At 44.0% G+C, this 23886-nt stretch overlaps 2 protein-coding genes across 2 annotated transcripts in view; both read left to right on the forward strand.

Annotated features, from left to right (window-relative positions):
* Positions 1-23436, forward strand: part of LPCAT2 (lysophosphatidylcholine acyltransferase 2) — a 56597-nt gene extending 33161 nt beyond the window's left edge. Inside the window, exons 12-14 of the mRNA XM_087827407.1 lie at positions 13737-13835; positions 17419-17554; positions 21286-23436. Of these exons, the coding sequence (XP_087683533.1) occupies positions 13737-13835; positions 17419-17554; positions 21286-21470 (420 nt within the window). The 3' untranslated portion in view covers positions 21471-23436. The remainder of the gene's footprint in view (positions 1-13736; positions 13836-17418; positions 17555-21285) is intronic.
* On the forward strand, positions 8781-9832 carry CAPNS2 (calpain small subunit 2). The gene has a single exon (XM_016221071.2). It carries the CDS (start codon positions 8781-8783, stop codon positions 9519-9521), a length of 741 nt encoding a protein of 246 aa, XP_016076557.1. The 3' UTR covers positions 9522-9832.
* Positions 23437-23886: the final 450 nt, after the last annotated feature.

Genomic DNA, 23886 nt, shown 5'->3' on the forward strand with positions numbered 1-23886 from the left:
GGTTAGCCAGGTTGACTCACTCTGAACTTGAGATCCAGCTGGCTCCAGGAGTTAGGAGACTGGTGAGCCTTGGGAGCCAGTGTGGTCAAGCACGTTTCCGTGTCAGTTGGCTCACCCATCAGTTATCACCGTGACTTCACTTCTTTGTTTGGTGTGACTTGGCTTTAGATACAGGCCACGAGCCGGCTGGTCTTCATAGCACTTGCCTTTTGATCTCCAGCATACAAGGTAGAGAAATAGTCTGGGGAAGTAATGACGAATGAGTCTGCCCATCTCTTCTTTCCTCCTGTCTTTCCTTTTTCCTCTGTCTGTCTGTCTGTCTCCTTTTGTGTTTGTGTAACACACCTGCCTGTCTGTGCCTGTGCAGACTCACTTTGTTTTGAGGAGCCGAGTTGTGCAATTCCCACCACGCCCTGTCCGCATACCCGCTTCCATGCTAAGCTTGTTTTCTCAGTCGCTGCAAGTGATTTCGCCCGGGAATGTTCGATGGGAAAGACAAGGAAGTAACTTCATAGTTTGTTTCTCTCCCAGTGGCTTATCTTGCTACACTCAGTGCTTAATGAGGGCTGGGGGGAGGGGGAGGAAGGGTGGGAAAGAGAAAGGGTGGGGAGTTCCTGTTGCTCTTTCTGATAGCTATAAATTTGTGCAACGGCTCCCCTAACGCCCTCCCGCGTTCCCTCCCCACAGCATCCTCCTGCCGCCCTTCTTCCCTCTCTCAGTCTTTTCCCGTCTAATGTAGTTGTGGTTGGTGTTTTGGGGACAGAAGACACACTTGAATATCTCTCCATATTTCCTTCCTCTTTCTCTCCACGTACATTCTTGGCTAGTCTACAAAAACATCGTAATAGCTTTTTTTCTCAACTTGTCCTAAAAAATATCCTGTCTATTTAGCTCCTTCTCACATTATGACCTGGTTTTGTTTTGTTTTTAGACTCTCAGGTATTTGATGGCAGGTAGGGTCCGAGAGACAGGTGGCCTTCATGATCCAACACACGGTATAGTCTCTCCTTTGGGATGCTCCCCTTTGGACAGGCCCCATCTCTTTGAGAAGGAAAAAAAAAGACCCTTTTCAGCTTTAGGTTTAATTTAGCTTTTTTATTTTCACAAAGGCATACTGAACTCTCTGGATTCAGAGGGTAATTTGGGGTTAGTCAAATGCCCAGATGATTAGAGTTGAGGGCTGAGATAATCCTTTAAAACAGTGTCTTCTCAACATTTTTTGTATTCATTATTCAGTTTATGAGACAGCCGTTTTTACAGTGACAACTGTAAATGCAATGCCCATCAGAAATCGTTTATTTTGTCTTCTGGCATCACTGTGATGGTACCCTGCTGACAGTGTCTTATTTACCTGCAAGACAAAGTCTCAAGGGTTTCAGCACACGTGTCATCTCTGTTGCTAGCTTGACAGTCTGCCTCTTACCTCGTACAAGTAGCCCAGTTATCTCTCTTCTAGACCACGTCTCATGCTACATCCAGCATAATGTCCCGTCCGATGCACATCCCCATAGCAGTATGTTACCTTCCCTGGTGACAAAGCTATATTTTCAGGGTCAGCAGACTTCTTCTGTAAATGAGCCAGACAGTAAATATTTTTGACTTTGCAGGACACATGGTCACAAACTTTCAGAACAAGTTGTACAATTGAATAGAAAAGTTCATTATTGCCTCTCAGAACCATTTATCTGTTTATTTCTAATCATGGAAGCCATGTAGGTGCCCTGTCCTGACTCTTCGCATGAGCGGCTATCTGCCTGTTACAGCGCCCGACCTTCTCTAACAGGAAGAGACAAGCAAGGATGCTTGTTATCTATTATTGGCGCTCGTGATTTAACACTTGAACTAAGACCAAGAACAGGGCAGGCAGGAAGAACTCAGGATGCAGAGACGCATTCATTCCACATAATATAAAACTGTGATAAAAGATCTACAGAAGTTTACAATAGCCACAAATGCCGGGTTGTCAAAGTGCTAACGTGGACTCACACTCTCCTGTCTAACATTTAAACGAAGTGCATAGTAATGCCGGAAGAACTAAGTGCCAGGTAGAAGGCAGAAATGGGAAAAGTCGAATTTTTTACAGAATGGAAAAAGTAACCATCTAAATGTTATTTGACTGTGGTCTGTTATGAACATAATGGTATTGGTGGAAAGAGAGTGAGCTCATGCTAGACTAGAGCTTAGGAATTACAAATCAGTCCCCCTTTTCTGTCAAAATGAACCACATTCCACTAGTGAGAACTGTGGGAAGATATCAACAAGAGGTGTAGACAGATTGGTCAGCATAAAGATTCAGAGTGAATCCCTTTCAATCACATGTGGAGTAGCCTACAAATTAAGAATGGTCATTATAAGCACTGACTGCAGTCCTCCAACCCAGTCCTCAAACCTGACCAGCAAGCTTTGTTTTCATCAGCTGAACAGGGGTCTGCAAACTACAGCGGATGGACCAAATCCAGTCTGGCCCCTGTTTTGTTAATGAAATTTTACTGGGACACCACCATGCCTTTTCATCTATGTATTGCCTGTGGCTGCCTATTGCTACAACAGCAGAGATGAATTGTTGCAACAGACAGTGAAATCTTCTGTCCTTTGCATTTCCAGTTCAGGGTTGACATGGAGTATAGTATTCCATAGCTCATGTGAAAAGAACTCATCTTGATTCCAGTCTCAGTTCATCAGCTTCTATGAAATCTGCCCTATAACGTATATGATATAATGAACGGAGAAAGGCTATACCTTTCTGAGTGGGATAGATGAACTTTTCTATTCAGTCGTACATGGGGTCCTGAAAGATTGGTTGGTGGTCCTATAGGTCTGACCATTTCCCTCTTCAATTCTCAGGTCATCTTAGCTCCCCCATTGAGTCCATCGTAGTATTTTCTCTCACTGAGTGTTGTTACACTAGAGATGTCCACATAAGCATGAGACTTGTCTGCTTTATTTTTGGCTCCCAAATGCAAGCACACCTAGGAGATGCTTAAAGGAGATGGAAAGGAGACCACAGCATTAAAGCTTAACTTTTTAACTGGAGCAAGTGAGCAATCACTGGCCTCCTCCGGGAGCATGAGGAAGTGGAGCGCAGGGCTTTGCAAAGAGCACATTGTGTCAGACCAATGTAATTTCCTCCCGCGACAGACAGACAGCCCAAGATGGTAAAGAAAAAGGGGTAGGTATTATCTGTATGGACTCTAGAAAGGCTTTGGATTTCATCTAACACGACATTCTCATCAGTAAACTAGGAAGGTCCGGTCCAGGCTGTGCTGCAGTAGGTGAAAACCGCACCCGAGAGAAAGGCTGCTCTCCGAGCAGAAGGCGTGTGTCCTTCTGTGTTTTTCCAGGTCCGGTGCAGTGTCCCCACTGTGGAATTCTGTTTGGAGGTGCAACGTACTTGATAGGTTGCGATCAGAACTACTTTTGAAAACCAGACAATATGTCACAAAGTGGGAATAAGGCTCAGTAATCATGTCTTTAAATGTTGTGGAACTAGACCCAAGATAAAGAAAGGGTGCATTAAATTAATATATAGCATAAAGGGACTTGGGCCTCAGAAGGAAGTAATGCCAGGTAAGAATGCTGCTGCTGTCACAGTTCTGTGGTACACGAAAACCTAGCTTCCCGGGATTTTAGAGCTAACATGACCTTTGGTGTTAAATTCCTCATCTCCCTCATTTTGCAGAAGGCTGCCAGCCCCAGGGAGGAAGTTGCATGCTCCAGGCTGCACAGCTAGTTAATTGCAGGTCTAGGACTAGAACTGCTAGGTCAGTATTCTGTTTACTACCAACTGTCCTGTTGACTTTTTAAAAATAACTTTCTTGAGGCATATTTTACATATGGTATAATTTACCCATTTTAAGCATACATTTCAATGATTATTTTTAGTAAATTTACCAAGTTATGCAACCATCACCATAAATCAGTTTTAGAATATTGCCATCACCCCAATATGTTTCTTTGTGCCTTTTACTGTTAATTCCTGTCACCTGCCTATCCCCTAAAAAGTTGTCCTGTATTATTCTAGACCTGGTCTAGAATAGAGACCTTCTGTCTCTAGATTTGCCTTTTCTAGACATCTCATATGAATGGAATCATATACTACATGGTCCCTTGTGTCTGGCTTCCTTCACTTAGCATAATGTTTTTGAGGTTTACCCAGGCCATAGCATTCCATGTGAAGTAGCTCATTCCTTCTTCTTGCGAAGTAGTGCTCCCCTATATGGATGTATCACATCTTCTTTAAGCACTCACCACCTGATGGACACTGGGGTCGTTTCCGCTTTGGGGCGATTCTGAATAATGTGGCTGATGGCATTCACGTGTCACTGTTTACTTTTTAAGTTTAATATCTCTTCCCCCTCAAATTGAGGTTAAATTTTCCACCGCATGTGGTCCCCTCACCTACCCTTTTTCTCCAGATTTAGACAGTAGAGATCCCCAGACAGTGACCAAAGTTGCTATCAATGTTCTAATAAATAGCCTTAGGGGATTAAGGAGTCCAATGAAGAAAAGGCTTGTTAATCTAATAACAGTCTTTTACGCTGTGACGGTTTATGAGAAACTGTTTGCCAAATGCCCTCCCTCTTCACAGAAAATAAATGAGAGGAAGTGGATTTAAACCTCGGTGAAAAACACTTCAGATGGGTATAAGGAGGCACATTTTATATGGCAGTGGCTGCTGTCAAGTTAATTTCCTGTATTATAAAAACAAAGCCCATATAATTTCCTCTGAGAGAAGCTCATATGAATGGGTTTAAATCTGTGTGAGGCCAGATGGTCCCTTGGGGTCCCCTGAAAGGAGGACAGTCCTTTTACGGTGCTTCCTCTTTGTGGTTAAGGAGGACATTTGGCCTTTGGTGTTCCCAGAGGCCGTTTTATCGTACCCATGAGACCCGTTATTGGAGTCATTATGCCATAAAATCAGTCCTCGGAAAATTTTACACAAACCACTGGGTGTGGCAGGAGACACTGCTTTCGCGTCCTGAGCAGAGCAGAGCAGTGTTCCTTAGCGGCTGTTCTCTCCCTACTCATATTAGAATAGTCATCCGTCAGTACTAGGACTGTGCAGTAATTTCATATCTAGTCTTTTTTTTTTAACTTCACATCTCCGCTGTCAGTGGTTCCCACCGTAACCGTGAGAGAGACTGTCGCACAGCAGGTCAACCCCTTTCCAGTCATTACTATACTGTCCCTTCGTATCCCATGTCTGTCTGGAGAACCTGACGCGGGCCATAGTGAGGCCTACGCGCACCTCCTCTGTGGGTAAACGCTGTCCTTTCCTGTGCCTCAGCAGAACTCAGTGTCACCCTTTTGGGTATCCATAATGCTTTGATAATACAGTATAATGTATTCTTACCTCTGTGACCATTAAGTAATAGCTTTTCCAGGTTTTCTTTCCTCATCTCAAATACTTTTGTATCTTTTAGAGGATTTGCATGGATCCTAAATACCAAAGAATATTATATACAAATGGAATAGTATTACTAGTAGAAATATGAACACGGACTTCGGATCATAAGTACAACTATTTTTCTATGCGTGTCCTTGATTCTTGAGCACAGCAGTCCTGACGTATTAATCTTCGTATCTTAAGCACTGAGCCCAAGTCCGGATACATAATAAATGAGATGGAATTATTAGGAAATAGGCAGAGGAGATACTCCTATCATTTTTGCAGATTTGAAATTGAGGCCCAAAAATGCTAAAAAGTGATATAATGATTTAGTTATTCCTGACCACCTTTGCCTAAGTTCGCCAATAGAACTTCCAGAGGCCCCTGGAGGATTAGACACACTGCCTCCTGGTATCAAAGGGAGGGTTCCTCAAAGTGTTATCTGGGACTACCTGGCATAGACTGACTTCGGAAGATACTTATTAAAATATAAAATCAAATCTCACAAATGTAATATTGGGGGGGGGGAGGAGCCAGGCACATAAAATAAGAACTGAAAGAGACGACAGTACTGCCAATTTTACAGAAATAAAAAGTATTCTAAGAGAGTACTATGGGCAGCTGTCTGCCAACAGATTGGATAACCTAGATGAAACGGACACATTTCTAGAAACACACAACCTACCAAGACTGAATCGTGAAGAAACAGGCAATCTGAACAGGCCTATCACTAGAAGGAGATAAATCAGCAACAACATAAAAAACACCTCAAAACCGCCCAACAAAGAAAAGCCCAGGACCAGATGGTTCCCTAGTGAATTCTCCCAAACACTGAAAGAAAAGTTAATAGCAGTCCTTCTCACACTCTTCCCAAAAGTTGAAGAGGAAGGAATAATTCCTAACTCATTCTATGAGGCCAGCATTATCCTGATACCAAGTCAGAAAAAGATGCCACATGAAAAGGAAACTATAGACCAGCATCTCCTATGGATATTGATGCAAAAGTCCTGAACGAAATACTAGTGAACAGAACTCATGAGCACTGTAAGAGAACCTTCCATCACAGCGAAGTGGGAGTTATTCCTGGAATGCTAAGAAATATGCCAGTGACTTCAGACAAGGGAACCAAGACCATTCGATGAGGAAAGAACGGTCCTTTTCATAAACTGTGCTGGGAGAACTGGGTAAACCACATGCAAAAGAATGAAGTTGACCTTTACCTAACACCATATGTAAAAATTAACTAAAAAGAATCAATGCAAGGCCTAAATACAAGAGCTAGAACTATTATTAAAAAGAGCTGAAACTGTTACACTTTGTTCTTAGACAAAAACATAGGGGAAAAGCTTCATGACAGATTTCTCAATTATTTCTTAGATATGACACCCAAAGCACAAGCTACAAAATAAAAATTTGGTAAATTAGACTACATCCAAATAAAAACTTGTGTGCATCAAAAGACACTCGCAATAGAATGGAAACGCAAGCTATGGATGGAAGAAAATATTTACAAATAACATACCCGATAAGGGGTTAATATTCTGAATATGTAAAGAACTACAACCCAGCAACAGCAAAAACAACCCAATTAAAAAACAGCAAAGGACTTGAATAGACATTTCCCCAAAGACGACATGCAGATGACCAACAAGTATATGAAAAGGTGCTCCATATTGATAATCATTAAGGAAATGAAAACCACCTCACATCCAATGAGGATGGCTATATTTTTTAAAAAACACCCAAAAAAAACAGAAAATAAAGTGTTGCCGAGGATGTGGAAAAACTGGAACTTTTATGCTCTGTGGGTGGGAATGTAAAATAGTATGGCCAGTATGGAAAATGATTCCTCAAAAAAGCAAGAACAGAATTACCATGTGATCTAGCGATTCCATCTCTGGGTATAGATGCAAAAGAATTGAAAGCAGGGACTTGAGGAAATATCTGTAGACTCGCGTTCCCAGTAGCATTATTCCCAAAGCCAAAATGTGGAAGCATCCCAGGCGGCCGCCAGCGGATAAATGGGTAAACAAAAAGTGTTATACACACAAAGTGGAACACGACTTAGCTATAAAAAGAAAACAAATTCTGACACGTTATGACGGATGAATGGGAGTTATTATTTAATGGGGACAGAGTTTTAGTTTTGCAAGATGAAAAATTATCTGGAGATGGATGGTGGTGATGGTTGCACACAATGTGAATGTACTTAATCCTACTGAACTGTACATTTAAAATAGGTTAAGATGGTAAATACTGTGTATTTATGTATTTCATTACAACTTTTTTAAATTTAAAATTTAAAAGCGCTGGCCAGTGTGGCTCAGTTGGTTGAGTGTCGTCCCAGGGACCAAGATGTGGCCGGTTCTGTTGCCGGGCCCGGGCACATGCCCGGGTTGTGGCTCCGTCTCTAGTAGGGAGCGCGCAGGAAGCAGCCGATTGATGTTTCTCTCTCTCCCCACCCCCTTTCCTCTCTTTTTAAAATTAATAAAAACACGTATTTAAAAAACAAATTTTTAGACATGACACCAAAAAGTACATGCTGCATGATTCCATTGATTTCAGGTACAACATGCATCTGTGGTGGCAGAAGGCAGGGTCGTGGTGCCCCTTGCAAGAAAGACAGTAACTTTAGGAAAGAGGCACGAAGGGGTTTCTGGGGTGCTGGTGATCATCCGTTTCTTGACCGGGGTGTGTTCCGTCTGTGAAGCGTTGAGCTGTGCCTTTGTGATTTGTACAGTTTTCTACATGAATGTCACACTTCAAAAAAATATTCCCGAAAACTGTAGATCGTGAGCCCCACAGCAGACTACTGACTCGGAATCTCTGCATTTAAAAATCCCCCTTCCAACTTTTCCTGCAGAATGTTGGATTTTGGAAATCTTTGCTGAACAGAGGGGGTTAGGTAAACAGGCTTCCACTGCCCGAGAACCCTTCGGTTCTCCCCTCCACGTGAACATTCCTTAGAGAAGAGTGTCTTGCTTTCCTTGGGTCAGTCACTTTACATTAGGAAAACGCGCGTCACCTTTCAGGTGCCGAGGGTGGGCACCACCGACATCAGTGACAGAAATGGATCGTTTACATATTCATTCCCAAGTATTATTGCTTCTAAGTTGCCCTACATACTATCGTTTATGAATATTTATTAGGCATATGAGGAATATTTATTAGAAGAGCCCCAGGTTTTATTGAGGCCCCCTAAAAAACGGCAGGTGCTAGGACCTAACGGCGTTTAGGCCGTTTGAGTGGGAGGTGAGACATCACACCGTGGGGCGTGGTGCAGGGCAGGCAGGTACGGAAAAGCCAGTTCTTCCACATGTGAGTGCCACAGACTCCATTTCAGCTCTCTCCATCTATCTGCAAGGCTTCTGCAGCTTGGTCAGCAGAAAACATGTTTCTCGCAAAGGCGTTTTTGGAAGGAGCAGATCGGGGTCTTGGGGAAGCCCTTGGAGGCCTTCTTGGAGGAGGCGGTCGGAGAGGAGGACAGGGAAATGTTGGAGGGATAGTTGGAGGAATTGTGAGCCTCATCAGCGAGGCTGCAGCGGCTCAGTACACCCCAGAGCCGCCCCCCACCCAGCAGCATTTCACCACCGTGGAGGCCAGCGAAAGCGAGGAGGTCAGGAGGCTTCGGCAGCAGTTCGCACAGCTGGCGGGACCGGACATGGAGGTGGGCGCCACTGACCTGATGAACATCCTCAACAAGGTCCTGGCTAAGCACAAGGACCTGAAGACCGACGGCTTCAGCCTCGACACCTGCCGCAGCATCGTGTCCGTGATGGACAGTGACACGAACGGGAAGCTGGGCTTCGAGGAGTTTAAGTACCTGTGGGTCAACTTGAAGAAGTGGCAGTGCGTGTACAAGCAGTGGGACCGCGACCGCTCGGGCTTCCTGAGGACCTCGCAGCTGCAGAGCGCCCTGCAGGCCGCAGGCTTCCAGCTCAGCGAGCCGCTGCACCAGATGATCGTCCGCCGCTACGCCGACGACGACGGCCGCGTGGATTTCAACAGCTTCATCAGCTGCCTGGTCCGCCTGGATGCCATGTTCCGTGCCTTCAAGTCCCTGGACAGAGATGCAGATGGCCTGATCCGGGTGTCTATCCAGGAATGGCTGGAGCTGACCATGTATTCCTGAGCTGGACCCTCCCGGGGGACGGAGCCGCGCTGTCCTCGAGGCCGCTGCTCCCGCCCCGTCTCGCAGCTGCCTTTCCCCGGCGACCCTCCCGCAACCCCGCATGCGTCTGGACTTGCGCTGCTTTTACCGCTTAATTAAAACAGATTTGCCGTGAGAGGTGTTGTGAGTGGTTTGTGCATTAGCCCTCTGTGATGCCGGATTTCTCTGGACTTACAGCTGCGATGGGGTACAGGGCGGAGCTCTGACAGTGAGTTTGAATAGGCTATTGCTCGTTTTCTGAACGAATTCCAAGGAGCAGGGAATCTGTTGTTGTTACCAATGAAATTTGGGGGGGGGGAGGGATAAATCAAGAAAGCCCTTAGGAGATATAATTTTCCCTTTTAAAAGGTGGGGAGGAGGGAAGTTCAGAATCTGTTTTTCCTCTTAATGTTCCATCTGGTATTTCCATTATATAATCAATCAATCAATAAATAAGTAAATAAGTAAATAAGTGTAAAATGTTTTCCTGGAAACCTGTTTAACTGTATAGAAATAGGTTCAGGAATGTGGAATGACGCAGTTTTATATTAAGGGTAGTATTGTTTGTTTGGTTTTTTATGGTGGAGCAGCTATCTGAAATTCTAGAATGCTTTCGTCGTAGAAAAAGCATGTAGCAATTTTGTTTTGTTCCGATACATGTGTAAAGAGGGTCAAGGGCTTTGAGGAATGGAAGGGTGTACCATAGTCCAGAACGTCTGGCTGCCACGGGGACCAGCGTGATCCCTCTGGCATGCACTTCATGCGGATCAGGCGTGCCAAGCTCCCAGCCAGCTCTTGTCATGTCTTGCCCTGCCCTGGAACAAGGAATATTTTTGTTGTTGTTGTTCCTCTCTGGAAACCAGGCAGGAAAAATTAAACAGTGACTAAAAAAAACAACTTACATAAATCGTAATCAGTTCGATGGTATATAAAGCAATATAGAGCTATGTAAATGTCAATACTACCGGCTCTTCAGTGCAGGCTGCCAGCCCTGGCCGGAACTTACGCTCACGGGGGGCTCTTGAGGGACGCTGATACCTGAGCCCCCCTCCAAATGAGTTAACTAAGACTCTTCAGAGGTGGGGCCCAGAGATGAGCATCTTTAAAGCTTCCCGGTAATTCTAAAGAGCAGCCCAGATTGACAGCCATGACTTTAAAGAAAGGCTGTCACATAGTAGTTTGCAAATGCCTCAGCCCAAACTGAGGCCCAGCAGTGGTCAGTATTGCCAGTGCCCAGAGAAGGGCACCCCGAGAAACTGACACCCCAAAGCTAGGGTGGTTGTGCCCTCCTCGTGCATGGCCCTTGGTGTGGCTTTATCATCCCGATTCTGGCGGTGATAGCGGGGCGAGCAGAATCCAGAGTCCAGCCCAGAGACTCGGAGAGGCCGAGGCTGCAGGTGCTCGGTTCTCCTGCCTGACCGCCACTTGGTTACCCCTCCCGCTTTGCTGGTTTTCAGTGCATTTTTCCTCGCCCAGGCTACCTGGGAGGATCCTCCTGAGTTGGAAGAGAAAGTCTTCCTTCCTCTTTTGATTCATTTAGAGGAAAGTTGTAACTGTGGAGATGATGTAACTGGCCTGTGGCCAGCCCTCAGCTGCCTGTGGGGAATCCACGGTGTATTAGGAGAGGGTGGCATCGGCCTCTGCTTTCACCATCATCTCCGTCACATAGTATCTGTGAAACCGCATGCATATAATTCTGCACTGGGCCAGGCACACAGGTCCCACCCACCTTCCTCAGCAGGCTTGTCATTTAAGCCTGGCCGGGTGCGCTGCTCAGACCAGGTGTGGGTGGACAGGCCTGAGGCAGCTGCCAGCAGCCACAGTTAGCATCAGGACCTCTATTTGAGAAAGCTTACTCATGCGCCAGGCACGGGCGTAGGGACACGCCCGGGTGGGGAAAGCTGCCAGGACGCCTTGTAGGAGCTCAGAGCACTGTTATAGCGTAACCTCCCCCGCCATGGCTGTGGAGAGGGCAACGTAGCGTACGTTCCCCCCTTTCATTTTAAATGTTTTATGAAAGTTAAGACAATTATCTCACACGTGGGTGATAAAGTATTTCTCTCGATCATTGAACGAAGGGATTCCCTGCTCTTACGAAGTTACCTACGTTTTTCTTCTTTCTCTTCTCTTCAGAGATCAGAAAACTTTGTATTTATACAAGCACATCTTATGACCAAATGTTGTATAAAATTTGTGCAAAGAACCTCAGTCTCTAGGGCAGATGCTAGAACGTTAGTCCAAACTCTGGATTTGTCTGAGTAACCAAATCTTTGGTGTAGAATGAATAATTAAATTTCTTCGTTTTCATGCAATAGTTGATGTTTTTAAAGGCACATTTTCAATGTGAAAGGGAGTATTTTCCTGATGCCTTTAAAAAAAAAAAAATTGCCATTTCTACATGGGAGAATGCCTATAGCCTAAGATGAAGGCCTTTGATTCCTGTAACTCCATCCCATTATTTTAAAATTTCTAACATTAAACAATGCAATCAGTATAGTAAGGTGAAAATAACATACATTGATAGAAATATGTGAAAATGCACCTTCTAATTTTTAAATTTCAAAATACCCCATATGATTTTGAAAAACACCTTTATCTCATTTTAATCCACTGATTTCTACAACCTATAGCAGCAAAAAGTACTGTGTGCTCTGCACCTAAGAACAGCAAATCTCCAAAAGTAGTCAATGTTTGTATATTATTTTAAAGGCCACTTTTAAAATGTTTTTTGAGTAATAGTGCATGCGTTTTTACAAGTTGATTTACATAGCAGCCTCGGTCAGAAATCTCATCAGTAGATTGCACAGTTCATCTATAGTGGGACCTTAGAAATACGTTTGGATGTGCCTGTTGATCTTAACATGCTCTTAGAATTACTCATTTCCAATGTTTTCCTGTAATGCCATGTGGATAAAACAATTTCATTTCTAGAAAATTGGTAATACGATTAAGTACATTGAGGAGAGATATACTCTTAATGAATATTCAGGTAAACAGAATACCTCTTCCCCGACTCTCCTGGATAAGAGTCGACTGTGTTTGAGTAACGACACTCCTTTGAGTCTGTAGAGTGTCTTCAAAGACTTGGAGCCGTTTTCTGCTGGCTGCTGCAGAGTCGGTTCTGTTTTATGTGGAGATTACACTCTTACTGATGCCAAACATTTGTTAGTCCATCAAGTCCGCCCGAGCTTTGTTGCTACTAGTTCATTGTTTATCTGGGAACTCATCGCTTGGCAATTTTGCTGCCACAGTGATTCTGACACCTGGGATTGTAGTCCTAGTGCTGCTTATGGTTCCCTTGGGTCCTCTCTCCCCCTTTTTCCCCCTGTCCCATCTCATTTTACCTTTCTGCTCCCCTCCTGTCCTTCTTTGTCGTTCTCTCCATCTCCTCCTTCCGTCTTCCCTCCCTCCCTGCCTCGCTCGCTCTCTCCTTTCTGCCCGTCCCACCCTCTCACGGGTCCTGTCTAGGGGAGTCATTGATGTTTAGGAAAACGCTGCATCCACTCAGCCGGGGTTAGAATTCCCAACCCCTTCTCTTAACGTTGCCATCATGAAATACCTCCTGGGGTGTATAGATCCTAGGGTCACACTGGTTAGGCTTAGTTTCCAGAGGCTTAGCCGTGCGGGATCTTCTGGGGGCTGGTACCACCAAGGGGCCACTGGAAGGGCTCGGGTTTGCGCCCTTGCTGCTGGTTTATTGCAGATTCAGCCTGGAGGGAAGAAAGAACATCACTGTCATTGGTGCCTCAATTGACCTTTTCCCCTCCCTTCCATTTTCTACAGGTAGAGGGTTGCTTAGTGACCCTTTGTTGGCCATCATGGCCGGGCCACTGTCAGTGGTGGAGGGAATGCGTCAGCCCCCCCGGGATGAAAGTCCTCCCCAGAGGGGCTCCCATCAAGGCTGAGCTCAGGAACCACCCCGGGTGCCACAGAGCCTCTGTAAATGAGCCTCAGTGATAAAATGTGTGTATTTACTGCTAAGCAGGAATACCGTTTTCTTCCTCGTGAACTGGGAATGGGTGGGCCACCTGCCTGCTGTTCCGCCTCATTGCAAACTTTTTTCCAAATAGGCCCAGCTCGCGGTGATGTTGAGCTGCGTGGCAGAGCCGAGCCGAGCCTCACCTGTGGGCTGCGGTTAGTGGCGCGTCAGGCGTCAGCCGGTGGCCCTGCTCACTGATGTCTCCCATCCTTTCGCAGAACCACGATGGCAGCATTGACTTCCGGGAGTACGTGATCGGCCTGGCTGTCTTGTGCAACCCCGCCAACACCGAGGAGATCATCCAGGTGGCATTTAAGGTACTGTCAGCCCCACTGAAAGCATCTTGCTCTGCCTCGGAAACAGGTGTTGACTCTAAGTGTATTATTTGAAAATCAGTGAATCTGTTACATGAGTTTATAGATCTGCTGTGACAGGTACACGAGGCTAATGCAATTAAGACAATTGCTACCAAGAAGAAAAGAAACACAAGCATCAGTTTAAGCAAAAAAGGTCTTTGGAAGCAGTCCAGGTCTTGGCATCAGAACCAAACAGCAGGTGATTTCACAAATTAGCTTAAAAAGTTATCTCTTTTCTGCCTCCCTATTTCCAAGCCCCAAAGTGGGGTTCATAAATAAGCACCACCTGTCCCTAGTCACCCTACTTTCTCACATAGAACATTTGGATCTGTCCTCGAATCTCGCTGTGTGTGTCCGAGATCGGTTTAGAGGTATTTTCCTGATGGCGTTTGCTTTGTTGTGGTGGTGCCGGTGAACTCCATCAGGAATGTCCCCCTGTCCTCCCTCTGTGTCTTCCTGCAGTATGATATATATCTTCACTGCAGAGTTGAGGGACAGGTGATTCAGACCGTGGCCCCAGTCCCCAGCAGAGCCTGATGGAGGTTTGAATGATGAGGACCCCAACGTCATTGATCACTTCCATATGCAAAAACAGAGGGAAGAGTGCATTCCCGAAGTGTATTTTTGGTTCTTCTGAGTTTAAGGGGGCTTCATCTAATTAGTATTTAAATAGGATGCTCCCCTCAGAATCCTAATCTTGTAAGGTCTGCGCTCAAGTAAAGCAAAAACTCCATCTCCCTCCTGTCTTACCAAGCTGTGGCTGTTGATCTTATCATTCGACCACATGGTGGTCTCCTTGCTTCTGTTCACGATGACAGCTGGAGGACCTTCTCTGTTCCTGTCTCCTCTCATTTCTTCCTGGTGACAGCTGAGAAAACAGTTCCCCTGGAACCGCAACATGTTCCCCCCCCCCTCTATTATCTAGAAAGACTCTTCCAGAGCCCTCTCACAGCTTCGAGACCACCGGGGTAGCCTCAGGAATGTTCACATCTTCTATCCTTGACCGAGGAGTCCCCAAGTTTACTTTTTATGTCAGATTGGTTTAGATCGAGTTAACTGCGAGGCCTGCAGAGAACCTACGTAGTTGATGCTTAGCAGATGGTCAGAAGGCAAGGGCCAGAACTTCTTCCAAGTTTAAAACTTTTGGCTTTTACAGACTTATTCATCATAAACCCTAAAATTATACCCATAGCTAACTTATTCCGATCCAGATATTTCTGTTTCTGTTTTGGGAATGTATGCGTAATTATAAGTTTAGTTGGGCAAATGTGTACTTTGGTTTTACCAATGAAAGACCTGATAAAGAATGTAGCCCTCAGTCACAGTAATTACTGTTTATAAAGGAGTCCTGAGATTTTGTCTAGCCCAGACCTTGGTTTGGGGGACAGGGTGAGGAAAGAAGGACCTAAAACTATAATTAGACCCCTTTTCAGTAAGGCAAGGGTCATGCTTTATATTGGTTATTTTTTAACCTTGGATGTGTTAGAAAATATTTTGGCATACTTTATATTGATATGTGTATATATATGTATGTATATGTATGATCCATTCACATTCTTTTATTAGGGTAGCACTTCACAGTTAACATCCCATCTTTGGTCTCATTTCTTCATCACAGTGACCTTTACAGGTAGAGTATTGGTCAGAGTTCTTCAGTTGTAGCAATAGGCATGGACTCTGGCCCAGGGGTCAGTTGTGAGGACAGGGACTGGGCTCCAGAAACATCTCTGCACTCTTCCCTGGGCACTTCAGTGAAAACAAGCAAAGCCCAACTCTGTTTATCGCTCCCATTCCAGGGAGGGTCCAAGTGGTCTTGGGCCATGTCTTGGGCAAGACAGGATGTTTTTGATTAATTAAGTGTTCCACAGTGTTCTACGCAATGGGGAAATATCACTCCCCCAAAGGAAACTTGGGTGTTAAACTTCCTACCGGAGTCTGAGATTTACGTTAGGTCTGGGAACTTCGTAGCAAGGAGTCTATTGACAGCGATGAGTGATTGAGGGAAATTGCGTGTTTTAGTGACGGGAGCCATCTGGGGTAGTGGGACGAAGGACAGATGGAGAAGTGAAAGTCCCCAGTGTGGACACATATGGAAGTGAGAGCCACCAAAGACCAAATGAGGCAACAATTTAGACTGTTGGATGAGTGGGTGAGAACTGTTTAGGATGGAAGACCTTGAAAGAAAGCGTAGAGCTTTAGGGCAATGGGGCTGAGCCCTGGCAGTTACCATTTGAACTCTCAGGTCCATAAAGAACCCTGGGCTACAGGTAGGGAAAACAGATGCTAATTCACTTTTCACTCCCCAACTTACCTTAGCCCCCAGCAGGCCGGTGCTGAGTGGTAGACAATAGACTAGAAGTCAGCACTTTCTCAGCTGGGGCAGCCAATTACAACTTCACAGTATAGTTTTCTCCTCCCACACTAATGGGCAATTACAACACTGTTCTATACTTGCTTACTTATTTCACGATTATCACACCTTACCTAAGGCCTGGGTTTTCTTCCTGGCTTTGTTCATGTATTTGGTCAGAAGTGGAGACTTTAACAGCAGGATGTGTAGATATTACCTGCCTGGATGTGGATCCCAGCTCTAACACTTACCAGTTGTGTGATCTTGGGAAAGTTACCTGATTTCCTTGTGCCTCAGCTTTCTCATCTCTAAGATGGAGCTAATAATGACACCGACCATACCTAAGCCTCCTGTAAGGGTTAAATGAGTCAATACATATAAGGGGATTTGAATACTTATGATCAGTGCCTGCACGGAGTTAGTGCTTATATCGTTAAAAATTGTTAATGCCCAGGAGAGGATTTTGAAAATGGGATATTAATTATCCATCAGTTGTTCTGTTCTGCCGCTTGACTTTAAAAATCCTTCCATTCTATCACTACTGACCTCTAATTGATATGCAAGTCCTGTCTTTGCTTCCTTATAAATTCTCCCCTTCCTGTGTCCTTCCTGTTTTTCCACCCCAGACCCTTAATTGGTTTTCCTGTCTCTAGTTTTATTACCCTCCTGCCCCCAAGGCCGCCTCCACACTTGGCCTCAAAGAGCTCGTCAGTTCACTTGTGATCACACCACATTCCCAGCCATCATAGTCCTACAGGGTCGGGTGAGGCATTACATTTCCATCATGATCTGATTCCTGCATGTCCTGTAGTCTCCTGACTTGAGCTCCAGGCAATTACCCACCAGTTCTGGTATATTCCGGGACTCTCTCTTTAGGACCTAAGACCCAGCTCACCTGCCACCTCCTCTGTCCAGCCTTCCCTGACCTCTTCACTAAGAGTCCTCTTTTTGCCTCCACAGGACTCCCGTGTCTTTTTGTCCTTTGCACTGGGGTAGCCCCTATTTTAATTCTGTCCCTTTCCACCACTCATCTAGAAGCATTGCTAGGGCTGCAGACGCCATCCTTTCTCCAGGAACATATCCCCGGCCCGGGCGCAATGAGTGTTTGAATTACTCAAGAGCTTATTTCCCGAGATTATTCCGCACCCGTGCTGCTCTGAGGGAGCTCTTCCCTTCTGCCCCCTGTCCCCGCAGCTCTTTGATGTTGATGAGGACGGCTACATCACAGAGGAAGAGTTCTCCACCATTCTGCAGGCTTCCCTCGGAGTGCCTGACCTTGATGTTTCTGGCCTCTTCAAGGAAATAGCCCACGGGGATTCTGTGTCCTATGGTGAGTAGGCAGTTTGGCTCCTGACTCAGTTTACAAGGAGTGCATCCAGACTACGGACTGACGCTTATCCAAGAGTGTGGTTGCCCTCCGCTACGTATATTAACAATAGAAATGAGGATGATGATAGCAATAATGGTTGTAGTGGTGTAATGGTAGCAGCTAATTAGTGAGGGCTTACTATATGCTAAGAAATCGCTCAAACATTTTACATACATTCACTCATTCCTTACAGCAAGCCTATCTAATCAGTCCTCTTTATTATTCTTATTTTACGGAGATGCGGAGAATTTAAGTAACTTACATAAGGTCATCCAGCTAGAGAGTTTCAGAACCAGGATTCCAGAACCAGCGCTGCGTGGCTTTAGAGCCCGCACCGTTGGCCTCCACACCTGAGTGCCTCTCGCATCCCTCGGATCCGCTGTCAGCGTGGCCAAGCAGCACTGAGCAAGCCAGCCCACGGCGGTAACCGCGGTACGGAGGTGTGGGCTGAGGCACCCACCATAGTAGCAGTAGCTAAACCCTCACTGAGGCTTACTGTCAGCAGCGTGGGTAAGCTTGCATGCTCACTGTCTCATGTCGTGTTGATGGCACCCCCGGGACGGAGGGACTGTGGGGAGGAAGACCTTATGGCCAAATGGCAGGTCGGTCCATCGGTGACTAACCTTTCTCCCAACGGCTCGAGGCCTCACATCAGAACAAGTGCCGTAGGGCAGAAGGATGGTGCCTCAGTTTCCATCTATTTCACAGTGCGGTCATTGAGAAACACTCCACAGCAGAGTCCTAGGTGACTGTTTCCCCGCCTTAGCCTTGACCTGTCACAGATGTCAGGCCAGCGTATGTCCCCCAGTCTTTTCCCTTAGGCTGGAAGAGGAGATCTCTTAAGTGTGTTCCGAGAGTTTCAGCTTAACTTTTGTGGGATGGGGCAATTAGATCACATAACTTCTCTTACTCCGTTTTTAATTACTGTCATTTTGGCTGCCCTTTATTCTATTTTAGGTAATTAAGTGCCTAGGGCACTTAGTCTATTAAGTTAATTTAAGAAAACAAATAAAGACAAAAAGAGGGAGAGGAAAGGGAGGGAGGAAGGGAGGGAGGGAGGGAGGGAGGGAGGGAGGGAGGGAGGGAGGGAGGAAACGGGGAAGTATGTACCAAGGTAAAACTTGCAAGTTATGAACCCCATGCATACTCATTCTCTGACCATTTTTCTTTTATAATTAGGAATCTTTATTATTCTGAACTACCATTTTTTGAAAAATTATTTGGAATAACTATTTCAATGGAAGCTAATACTAAAAATTATTTGTAGGTAGTCATAATTTTGCCTGTTGATTTTAATAATTTTTTAGGGAAATGGGCACTGTTTTGGGGAGGTCGACCTTATTTTTCTCAGAATACACAGAATATCTCCCTTTTCCTGATAGTGTACCAGCCCACATTCTTTTTTTGCAGGAATGTTGGGGATATTTAAGTATTATTTCATAAAAGAACAAGTATTGAAATGTATCATCAATATGACCTTTTAAGTTGTTTAACTGTGATCATTTAAATTGTTTTCGTTCTTGGTTTTCCATTAGCCATATTAATGCCCAAATTCCACTTAAAATTAGTTCACAGCACTTCTTCTACAAATGAATTGCCCTTTAATTCCACTGACATCCCCAAAGAGGACAGAGACCTTGATCTTTTGAACAGAGCATACGTCTTGACATTAAAGCTCTTGGTTTCAGTAGATCAACCCCACTCTCATTTATCTTAGAAGTCACCTAAGCTCTCTGTGTCTCCGTCATTGAAACAGACTCATGCAGATGCACCTTTATTTTGGATGTTAAGAAATTACAATGCGTAGCTTACCTGATTTGGAACTATAAGGTGGTATATGGCTGCAAAATAATATTGCAGTTGCAAAGAATGGTTCAGGCTCCATCTGGCCATTTCCTAGTCGCTAAGACCTGTTTTATCTTTAAGAGTTGTTAGGTCGTCTGATGTGCTGTGAAGTAGGCCCTTGGTTATCACAGGATTTAAAAGAAAATAAATGGATAGAAATAGGACATTGGGTTGAAATCCTTTTTTTTAGAGACCCACACAGCAAGCTGATTCAAAGACCAGGTTCCCTTTGCTGTATAAGCCCCATAAACTTTACTCCGTCCAAACAGAAAAGGGTAGAAAAATTTCAGAATTGAGGGTAGCATCATATTTTAGAAACTCCAGGTTACTGGAGGCTTGCGGTTCAAACGCTGATGGTTAACTTGGTAAGCCTTCTACACCTCTACCTCAGCTCCTACATCTAAGACACCTGAGATAAAAAGAGCTCAGCTGCTCCGAGGGGCTTGTGTAGGACTATTATCTATTGTACACTCTATTTGTTTTTTTACGGATCATAAGTCGGGGCTCAGCTTTTCTAGACTGTAATATTTCCATACCAGAGTGAAGGGTTAACATAGTTTGAAAAAGCAGTAATGGAAAGTTCCTGGGTAATAGAATTTTTATACTTTTTAATTACAAAAAAACACCCCCAGAAATATAGAAAACTGAATACAACATCAACATGGAGCATAATGAAGTTTTTTATAAAGTGAACATTTGTGTAACTACCGCTCAGGTCAAGAAATAGAGCCTTTCAAGACCCCTAGGGACCCCTGGGTGCCCTTCCCAGCTGCAACCCTTCTTCTCTCCTGACCTGACTCAGAAAGGAGTCTGCATCGTGCTTTACTTTAGCACTTCACCACAAAAGGACACATCTTTAAACAGGGTATTTCCATTTTGTCTAAGTTTTTGGAATTTATATGATGGACTTGTGCAATAGGTGTTCATTTGTATCTAGCTTTTTTCATTTTGTTGTTGTTGTTGTTCAAAATGTTGCATATGTCCCCTTTTTTCCCCATTGACTCCTTCCACTCCCCCTCCCCCCTCCCCAGGCCTTCACCACACTCTTGTCTGTGTCCTTGGGTTGTGCATATGTGCATATAAATTCTTTGGTTAATCTCTCCCCACCCACCTTCCCTCTGACATTCGTCAATCTGATCCGTGCTTCCATGTCACCGAATCTATTCTGTTCATCAGTTTATTAAGTTCTTTAGATTCTACATATAAGTGAGATCATGTGATTGATGTTTGTCTTTCTCTGCCTGGCTTTTTTTGCTTAGCATAATATCCTCCAGGTCCATCCATACTGTCCCAAGGGGTACAAGCTCCTTCTTTACAGCTGCGTAGTATCCAATGGTGTGAATGTCCCACAGCTTTTTCATCCACTCATCCACTGATGGGTGTATCTGGCTTTTTTCATTCAACTCCGTGGCTTTAAGATTCGCCCGCATTGTGGCAACACAGCTGTCCATTCACTTTCATTGCCATATTGCATTATGTTCCCCAAATATGTCACAATTTATTTAGCCACTTCTACTGTTGACAGACATCTGAGCTATTTCCATTTTTTGCCTATCATGGATAATGTTGCCGTGGACATTTTCATCCGTGTCTCCCAGGACACAATAGGCACCAATTTCTCTAGGTTACATACATTTTGGGATAAAATTAAAGGGTCATAGAACACCCATATCTTCACCTTGACCAGATCAGGGAAAAACTGTCTTCCAAAGTAGTTGTACAGATTTATGAGGGTTGAGTAATAGGATTTGACAATAATTATGTTATTAAAGTCATATGTTAATCCATGTCCTGCCAAAAGAAGATTCACCTCAACTTATTGGATTTTGTTTCATCCCTTCCTCCAGAGGAATTTAAAAGTTTTGCCCTAAGGCATCCGGAATATGCGAGGATATTTACAACGTACTTAGACCTCCAGGCGGGCCATGTGTTTTCACTGCCAGAGGAAGGCCCCGCAGCTCCCTTCGTGGCAAGTAACAAAGTCAGCCCTGAAAGTCACGACGACAGTCCCTCAGACAAGAAAGATGACTGAACGCAGGAAGGGGAAGGAGGGGCTTTGACTCGAGATTGTGAAGGCATTTATCGATACCACTGTAAATATGATTTATTGAATAATGATGATGTGTAAAATGGAAGGCTTTGCCCTGGCTGGGTGGCTCAGTTGGTGGAAGGCCACCCTGTGCATCAAAAGGTTGTGGGTTCGATTCCTAGTCCGAGCACATACCTAGGTTGCGAGTTCAATCCCGAGTCGGGGTGTGTGCTGGGAGCAACCTATCAATGTTTCTCTCTCACACTGATCTCTCTCTCTCTCGCTCTCAAATCAATAAATACATATCCTTGAGTGAGGGTTAAAATAAGAAAATGGAAAACTTTTTAATAAAAATGATAGATTTTATTAAGATGCTTTTATTCGCATTATAGATCAATTCATTGTTTCTTGTTCTGTTGTGCTGTGCTGATTGGTTTACTGGTGATAAGCATGTTTTTGCAGACTGTCCAGTTTAATTTGCACACCCAAAGGAATGAAATGCTCTCACTTACTGAAGAGCATTAGTCAGCACGGTGAAGAGTTTTCTAAGGGAAAAGTTCTATTTTGTTATCTCTCGCCCCTTTCTGCTCTTGAAACAAGAATGAAGGGTCAGGGGAACATTGCCGGTTTTTTTACCTTTAACTTTACAGATGCATCTTTTCCCATTTCCTTTCACTGGATCACTGAGCTCAGTGAATTAATTAGAAGAGACTCTTAAAAGTTCCTGTTCTCTTCAGCCTGCGTCCCTATTGTAGATTTCCTTATCCACCTGCTAAGGGAAATCATATCCTTTTGCATGCTCTGCTGATGTAGCACTTTGTTTTACAGAAAACAGCTGTGGCCAAAGGCTAAGTGGGAATTGCCTAGTGAAGGTAACATTGATTGTCTAATGAGAAAATGAATTGTTTGCCATAGAGTTTACTTTAATTGGAGTTGGATAGTTCAGAATGTAGCTCTTGCCCAGTAAAGGAATCAGATTTGCTGTACTGCTGTATTAGAATTCATAATTTTACCATCCAGCTGGGAGCTTTATTTTGTTACGTGTCCACTCAAGTTCTTTAGGGCTTGTCTGAAATATCGACAGTATAAGGAAAACACAAAAGGTCCCAAAGAGTCACCAAAATCTAGGGACTCCAAAACCTAGCAACCCCACATTTAACCTGCAGGCAGGAATCTGGCAGTGACATTCATCCATTAGGTTAATCGATAATTTCCCTCTAGTGCCATTTTTATTGGATGTCACACACGTATACATATTGTCAATATTGTTTATGTTTGAAAATTTGAACAAAGAACCAATTTTTAAATATAATGAACAAAATTACTTGTTTCAAATTCTGAATTTAGTCTTTGAATTTAAACTCTTTGTTTTGGTTAAGTTGCTGAATATAATGGTGATTCACCCCCCAGACTAGTTTTTTAAGGCCATTTTTGAAGTTGAAAGTCTCATAAGAGAGGTGTTGGCATTTATATTTAATCAAGAGTCATGATTTCAAACTAGCTCTACAGACTAAACACTTAGTGTGCTCATTTAATGAGTAACTATGTATTTGGATAATTGCTTACTAAAAAATCTGTATAAGTATATATAATTGTTTGCTTTTTATATGTTTGAAAGCTAGGCAAAGCATTGAATGAGCTGAAAAAATTGGTTAAATAATTAGGAAAGTATATGTTTACAAGAGTGTTTTGTCATCTGCAGTGGAATGTATGTAATATTCAGGTACCGTGATTATTTTTTATCATAGAAAAGCCACATGTTAATCCTATTAGTTATGAGAAAGGGGCATTGAAACTTAAAAGCTTTCTATGAGGCTCTTGAAAGGGATCCTGTTGTCTTCCGGTTGTAAAACAATATTTTATGCTCTTTAATTCCACTTCTGCCAATGTACTATTTCTGTCTTATTACGTTTCTGAACAAACAGAACTGCTACATAAAATCTTGGCAATTAAAAAATTCTGGTTTTGCTGTTTTGTTTCAGGTGTAATGGGCCTTTTTAATACTGTGGTTTGAATTTATTTGCATATTTATGAATGCTATTAATCACTTTTGTTTGCATTCAAGCTTCAGGAAATGTCAGACATGATTTTACTCTAATGAAAAACCTCAGATTTTCGCCAAAGTGGCAATACTTTGTGTTCCTAAAGAAGGCGGCTCTTGACCAGGGTGTGCACGAGGACACAAGCGAGGCCTCTACTTTAGGCCGCTTCAACCAAGGTTTCTTTCAAAGAGGCTTTTCCCCTGGGAGGGTATAAAGTGAGGAACTGCAGTTCATCAAATCAGTTAAACGCAGCGGTTTTATCTAACGGTGCGAAAAAAATAAGTTACTCTTTGAAAGAAGTGCTAGATGCTGAGGCCGATACGCCGTACGGCGCTGCATCGGAAGGGCCCCGTGGGGAGCAAGGGCATCCGGGCGCG

The sequence above is a fragment of the Miniopterus natalensis genome, chromosome 18 (assembly GCF_054644295.1).
Source record: "Miniopterus natalensis isolate mMinNat1 chromosome 18, mMinNat1.hap1, whole genome shotgun sequence".
NCBI lineage: Eukaryota > Metazoa > Chordata > Mammalia > Chiroptera > Miniopteridae > Miniopterus > Miniopterus natalensis.

Bases quoted from the DNA above. Each gene is read 5' to 3' on its own strand.
- CAPNS2 (XM_016221071.2), top strand. From the start codon at position 8,781: ATGTTTCTCGCAAAGGCGTTTTTGGAAGGAGCAGATCGGGGTCTTGGG.